We start from the raw sequence: 7,532 nt of genomic DNA, 5'->3' as shown, positions 1-7,532 counted from the left end.
GTACCTATTTTTAAAAATTAACTCGAACCGTCCCTTATAATTTTAAATGTTGCACGCTTAGTCCCAGACCTGAAATGACTACATTGCCCTTTCTTATTTTTTTTATTTTCTTTTGATTTGTTTATTATTTATAATAATATAAAAAACTTAAAAGGGCCCACTATCACCAATCTCTTTTCCTAACATCACCACAAACCATCCATCTTATTCTCGTCAACCCCTCTTTCTCTTTTCCCACTCTATCTGCAAATCAATTGAAGAATGGAAACCTAGAACCTCACCGAAATTTGGACCATTAAGACCGCAACCTTTTCCAACGGCGAAGCACCATCTTATAACTCCGGCCACCTTTCGTTCACTTTGTTGAGCGAACCACCATCAATGGAGCTATTGATAGAGAAAATACCATTGCCACCTGCACACTACCGTCTTTGCACCATCTGTGTAAGCTCCATATGTACAACGTCGTCTCCACAAGCCCCCTCTACAACATGTGAATGGTCGTTTCCATTGATCGAACATTGTTTCTTATCCACACCTTCGTTAGAGCTGTAACCGTTTCATCTTCTCTGGTATTTGCTCCACCATAAATACATACCATTTTTGTTCTTGTTCTGTTAATTTGTAGACATATTGAATTAATTAGGTTATTATGGCAACTTTTTTTCATGGATGAAAAATTTTGGTTTACGTTTAAATTTCTAGAACTATTCCTCAAATTTCCACTCTACTTTCGTTTGAGTGTCATTTCAACTAGAAATACCCCTTTTGTATCAATTTGTGCAGGATTAGGGTTTGATTTGAGGTTAGGGTTTTATTGCATACTTCTCTTTTTTTTAGAGCCAAATTGTGGTGTTTTCGAAGGTGGCCGGTGGTCGGAGGCGGCTTGTAGTTGGTGGCAAGAACCAATTTCATGTTTCTTTTAAATTTTGGTTTGGTCAGTGGTTAGAGTTGTAACCAAATCTCAGGTTTTTTTGGTTTTTGCTTTGGTTTGGTTTGAAGGTTGTCGCCGAAGGTAGATGATGGTGGTTGTCGAAGATGATTCTTACAGGTTAGAGTAAGGGTGGTGGTGCTGGAAAATGTGTACGGTAAAGAAATGGGTGATCAAAAAATAAGAGGGGAATATAAGAGGTGGTGAGACCCACCAAAATAAAAATCATATAATTCATTTTTTTTAATTTCTAATTTAGAAGCCAATATTAAAAAAATAAAAAAAAGATAAAGGGCAAAATAGTCATTTCACCCTGTCAGTGAGCATGCACCATTTAAACTTATAAGGAACGGTCTCAATTAATTTAAAAAAATAATGACTAAATAGATAATTTGACACTTATATAAGAGACGGATGGTGTAATTTACTTTTTTTTTTTTGTTTTTTTTTTCTTTTTAAAATTTTTATTTGTTTTAATTGTAAGAAAATAAGAAAGTCATAAGCTCATACTCTTACAAGTAACTTCGGATTATATGGGTTCGACCCACGTACCTATTTGGATACATCCAGAGTATCCCCGGGTCTACCCTCCCATAACCCCTAAAACCCCATCGCCCTGAAAACAGATTCGGACACAGAGCATCGCCACCGAGCCATTTGTAAACGCGAAACCAAAATGGTCGGACCTCTGGTTCGTGCTCTCTGGTCCACCACCAGAAAATCCATCTCCTCCTCCGCCTACCACTCCCCGTCTTCATATCTCAAACCATTCATACATGCACGCGCCGCAGGCATCTCACGCTCCTTCTCCGTCGCCACAGCAGCAGCTGCTGCCACCGCGACTGCTCCTGGCGGCGCGCTGGATCCTAATCGACTCCGCAACGTAGCGGTGATTGCCCATGTCGATCATGGCAAGACCACTCTTATGGATCGTCTACTTCGCCAGTGCGGCTCCGACATCCCACATGAACGCGCACTTGACTCCAATCAGCTTGAGAAGGAGCGTGGAATCACCATCGCTTCCAAGGTACATACACTCTTCATTAATTGATATTCTAAAGGTAGCTAAAGTTATGTTTTTCAGAATTCGTTTATTGCCAAGAATAATAAGCGAACTTTGTATATTTTTATGACTGAGCAAGATAGATAGAATACCTTTGGTGAATGATTAATTTCCTTTTAGAAATGAGGATTCTCTTTATCCAAATTCCATCTCTTCATTTGCTCAATTATGAATCAACTAATCCATAAGCTGAATCTTGTTAGTTTAGATCGAAGAAGCAATCCAATAGTATGGCTCAGTGAACATAAGAACATGAAATATAAATAGAAGCTTCTGGTTCATATTGCTACCAGTTACACTCTGTTAACAATATGTAATAATCTGTCTCACACCGAGATAGAGAGTGACAACTGTGAGCCACTTATAAGCCTTAAGTTGTCGCCTATGACTACCAATAACTTCAACCATGGCTTTAAGTTGATCATGAGGTTGTTGTGACTTGGGTCTCCATAACTCCAGGATAGGGGTGTTACACAGTATAGTGAGTTGGTACCTTTTCTTTATACTTGATACATCTTACATTTCTAAGATGATTTTGTTGTTAAGTATACTAATGCATTTGTAGATATGTGAGTTTCAACTTGTGTTATCTTTTATATTCTTTTAATCTTTTGTAGATTACATGCATTCCATGGAAGGAAAATGAGCTAAACATGGTTGATACACCTGGACACGCAGATTTTGGTGGTGAGGTATGTATTAGCCAAGAAAAATAAGATGCTGCTCATTTTTCACTTAATGGACTAAATAGGGACATGACTTAATCCCTTAAGCCACTTTTTTTTTTTTTCTTTTCTTTTCTATCTTTCTGAAAGGTGGAGCGAGTTGTTGGCATGGTTGAAGGAGCCATATTAGTTGTGGATGCTGGTGAAGGGCCACTTGCACAAACAAAATTTGTTCTAGCTAAAGCATTAAGATATGGGCTAAGACCAATTCTACTTTTAAACAAAGTAGATAGACCTTCAGGTATAACCTTTCTACATATTCATATATAAAAGATTCACTTTTTACTAATTTTTTTTATCAATCTTCCATGCAGTTAGTGAGGAGAGGTGTGATGAAGTTGAGAGCTTGGTATTCGATCTCTTTGCAAACCTTGGTGCAACAGGTGATTATCAATTTATCATGCTCATTGCTCATTATGTTCTTGATTTCCTTTTTCTTTTGTTCTTTTTTCTGAAAAGAATGTATGAAATTTATGTTTCAGAGGAGCAACTTGATTTCCCAGTTTTATATGCTTCTGCTAAAGAAGGTTGGGCTTCATTAACATACACCAAGAATCCTCCAGATGATGCCAAGAATATGTCTTCATTGCTTGATGCAATTGTCAAATATGTCCCTCCACCAACTGCAAGCCTTGATGAACCTTTCCAGATGCTGGTTTGTTAATTCTCATTGCATTATATATATATATATATATATATATATATATATATATATATATTCAAATTTTCTGTATTATTCATATAACTCTTTTCTGCATTTGAAAAATATAACCAATATCACAATGTTGTTATAGGATGAAATGAAAGTAGGATGTTATAATAAACAAATCAATGAGCAGATTTTAGATAGGAGGGTAAATTGGTCTTTTTTCAGGTTTCTATGATGGAAAAAGATGATTATGTGGGACGTATCTTGACTGGGCGTATTACATCTGGTGTTATCCGTATCAATGACAGAGTTCATGGGCTACGTGACACAGACTCTGGTGTCATAAAAATTGAAGAAGGAAAAGTATGTGATCATATAGGATATACTAATTGTATCTATTATAAGAAAAAAGATTATTATTATTTTTTAATCGTTAAATACATGTATACATTTATTAGGTTGTGAAGCTAAGAAAAAACAAAGGAATGATTTCATTTGATGTTGAATGTGCTGGAGCTGGTGATATTATATCAATGGCAGGATTAAAGAGTCCATCAATTGGGCATACAATAGCAAATGTTGAGGTATTAAACTATTAATTAATTATGTTAAAAATCTTGTATTATTGATTTTTATAACGAAATTGATTTTGTAAAATTAGGTAATGACTGCATTGCCCACTGTTGAATTGGATCCTCCAACCATTTCCATGACTTTTGGTGTCAATGATTCTCCTTTAGCTGGACTTGATGGTTCTCAAGTAAGACAAAAATAACTTTTCTTCTTCTTCTTCTTCTTCTTCTTCTTCTTCTTCTAACTTTTCAAGTAATCCAATGTTTGTGTACACGTCATCATGTTTAATGTGTGTAGTTAACTGGAGGAAAGATTGGTGATCGATTATTGGCTGAAGCAGAAACAAACTTAGCCATAAATGTAATCCCTGGTTTAGCAGAATCATATGAGGTTCAAGGAAGAGGAGAACTTCAATTAGGTCATATCATATTATCATATACTCTTTAATTCATCATCATATTCATTAAAAAATCACCAAAGAATTATTATGTATGCTAACGTAACTTTCTTCACTGTGTGTATATAACAGGTATCTTGCTTGAGAATATGAGGCGTGAAAACTTTGAGCTTTCTGTATCCCCTCCAAGAGTTATGTAAGCTTTCTCTATCTTCTACTTCTAATATGGAGTTTTAGGGTTCAAAATGATTATTATTTGTGTGATATGTTAGGTACAAGATTGAGAAAGGTGTGAAGCTAGAGCCAATTGAGGAAGTAACTATTGAGGTAAAAAATAAAATAAAAAATTGATTTACTATTTGTATTTGTATTTGTATTTCTTTTACTTAATGATATGGATTTTTTAAGGTGAATGAAGAGCATGTGGGAATGGTGATGGAAGCACTTTCTCACAGGCGAGCTGAGGTTACTGACATGGGCCCTGTTGCTGGAAACTTTGGCAGGACTAGAATGACATTAACTTGTCCTTCAAGGTCAGTTTCGTCATTTTATTAACATTTTTTTTCAAAGTGATAAAAAGAAGCTGCTTACCTTTTTTTTGTAAGACTTCAGGGGACTGGTTGGTTACAGAAGCGTCTTCAGCAGTGACACACGTGGCACAGGATTTATGCATCGTGCATTCATGGGTATGTATGTAATGTATGCTCATTTTTATTTTTTCGAATATAAAAAATATACGAAAGCACATTTTTGTAATAAGAAGAAACGAAAGTTGAAATGTGAATTTCCATTTGACTTTGTGAATCTACACATTTTTATAGCTTATGAAAAATATCGGGGCCCACTTGGAAACGTCAGGAAAGGAGTGTTGGTAAACATCACTTGTTACTCTTATTAATTTTTTTTATTTATTTATTAAAACTCAACATTATATTATTTAAGGTTTTTGGTTTAATAATATATATCAGGTATCATGTGCACGTGGAACAGTGACATCTTATGCCTTGATGAGTTTGGAACCACGTGGAACACTTTTTGTGAGTCCTGGAGTTGAGGTAATAAATAAACATATTCTTAAATTAATAATCTATATATGTATATATTAAAATAAATGCTGATATTGTGATAAATGATAATCAATAAGTAATGAATGAATATTGAATATGATGCAGGCATATGATGGGATGATTGTTGGTGAACATTCACGAGATACAGATCTTGATGTAATGTTTTTATGACATTTTTCAAATTACTTTTGAGTAATTTAATTAATTATTATTATTATCTTTTTCACAGGTTAATCCTGTAAGAAACAAGGAACTTACAAATATAAGATCAGCCGGAAAGGACGAGAATGTCAAATTGTCACCTCCTCGTAGAGTACGTCTTTTAATCACTTTTTAAAAAAAAAAAAAAAAAAAAAAAATCAGTTTAGGATTTGTGGATATAAAAAATGTATGTGGTTTTAATTTAATTAATTTATATGCAGATGACACTTGAAGAGGCTATAGGGTATGTGGCATCTGATGAGCTAATTGAGGTGAGTATACTGTATACATGATACGTGTATGAAATCTCAATTTATATTTTCTGAATTTTGAATGTGATGAAATGAAATGACATGTGTACCCTTTGAGCAGGTAACACCACATCATATCCGGTTAAGAAAGAGATACTTGGATTCTAACAAGCGTAAAACAATGAGTAAAAGGCCCAAGGAGTGAAAAGAATCCTTTCGTATACTCATGAGATGCATTTAAATGGATGATTTTGTTATTTCAAATTTAATTATAGATCACGAGGAGGATTAGTGTATAATCATTTTTGAAAAATAATAAGACAGCGGAGATAAAAGGTGGTTTTTCATGCGCACCTAAAAAGAAATGTTCTAGCTCAGATATCATACAAGTATATCATATGCACTTGTAACGTTTAATAACATAAGTTTCTATAAATTAAGTTTACTATGTAGAATACTGTATGCTGTATGTAGTGTGTTTGGTGTGCATTGAAAAACAAAATGATATTGGATTTAGAGTGAAACCGATTTATGCACAAAAGCTATCGTCATTATTCATAAATATAGAATAAGATAGGACAAAGGCTTGTTTCTCATATTTTTATATTTTGTACTTCATTTGCTACAAGTATTTGATAAAACTTTATAAACGGTCTTTGTGGTGTTTTTGTCCTTATTTTATTTTTGGTCTCATCGTGACCCATATGAAATGATTTTTTTAGTACTTTTTTCTTTATTAAAACTATTTAAAAAAAAAAAAAAAGAAAAAAAGAAGTAACACAACAACCATCTTCTTCAACGCCTATTTCTCCCTAAATCTTTTCCTACAAAATCTATAAATATGTGTTAACTACTGTGGTTGAAGAATGGTGTTAAAGTCACCCGAAAGGTGAATTTGAAGACTGAGGGCAGCGTCAGCTAGAGGCTTGGGGGGTTGCGTTGTCGATGGGGGAGTTGCATTAGGAAAACATAAGCCGTCATCTCTGTCAATCCCATCACATTTTTTGTAAGGCTATAGGGCGTGGGAGGCTTAATGGTAAAAAGCCTATATGGCACTTTTATCATGGTGAACACCACTTCCCGACCTTTTTTTTTTTTTTTTTTTTTTTTTTTTTTTTTTTTTTTCAATGATAAATCTCATATGTAAACTTTTACCGATGAAAAACTTTTTCTTATTTTTTGATTGGTCATTGCAAATTTTTTTTTTCTTTTTAACATAAATACCACCATATATATCATTGGTAAAAAGACTACCACACTCCATCAATAGACAAAGTGTGGCAAAATTTATAAAAACATATGTAATATCATTTTACCATTGACAAAAACATCACACCCTTTAGCCTAAGCGGCAACAACAACCATTACTAATGGGATGATCGTTGAAAACTAAGCAACAACAATTGCAATCCTGTCGAAACAAAATCATTTAGCCCCAATCCCATCGGTTCTGCTTCAACCCAATGTCCGGCGCCTCTCTCAATCTCATCTCGTCAGAACCCACTCCTCTCTCAATGTCATTTGTCACTCGCATGTCGCCTGTCTGACAGTACCATTGAAACTAATGTCTCACGGCCATGGCTATATCGGTAGCCGTGGTTGATGGGGTGATGTGGTGGTGGTGAGTTAGGGTTTTTATTCGAATTTAGGGTTAGGGTTATGGTGATTGGTTTTT

At 34.6% G+C, this 7,532-nt stretch overlaps 1 protein-coding gene across 1 annotated transcript; it reads left to right on the top strand.

The window, feature by feature from the left end:
• Nucleotides 1-1,531: 1,531 nt before the first annotated feature.
• Nucleotides 1,532-6,312, top strand: EMB2785 (elongation factor family protein). Its single transcript, XM_079015646.1, has 19 exons — nt 1,532-1,958; nt 2,612-2,686; nt 2,810-2,960; nt 3,034-3,102; nt 3,202-3,374; nt 3,594-3,731; nt 3,827-3,952; nt 4,030-4,128; nt 4,239-4,359; nt 4,471-4,534; nt 4,611-4,665; nt 4,747-4,871; nt 4,951-5,024; nt 5,160-5,209; nt 5,307-5,393; nt 5,511-5,561; nt 5,635-5,718; nt 5,828-5,878; nt 5,979-6,312. The coding sequence occupies exons 1-19, from the start codon at nt 1,608-1,610 to the stop codon at nt 6,060-6,062; spliced, it is 2,028 nt and encodes a 675-aa protein (XP_078871772.1). The 5' UTR covers nt 1,532-1,607; the 3' UTR covers nt 6,063-6,312.
• Nucleotides 6,313-7,532: the final 1,220 nt, after the last annotated feature.

The sequence above is a fragment of the Lactuca serriola genome, chromosome 8 (assembly GCF_051521515.1).
Source record: "Lactuca serriola cultivar US96UC23 chromosome 8, Lser_US96UC23_V15, whole genome shotgun sequence".
Classification (NCBI taxonomy): Eukaryota; Viridiplantae; Streptophyta; class Magnoliopsida; order Asterales; family Asteraceae; genus Lactuca; species Lactuca serriola.
Note: the sequence above shows the minus strand (reverse complement) of the source record. Positions and strands in the feature narration are given on the sequence as shown.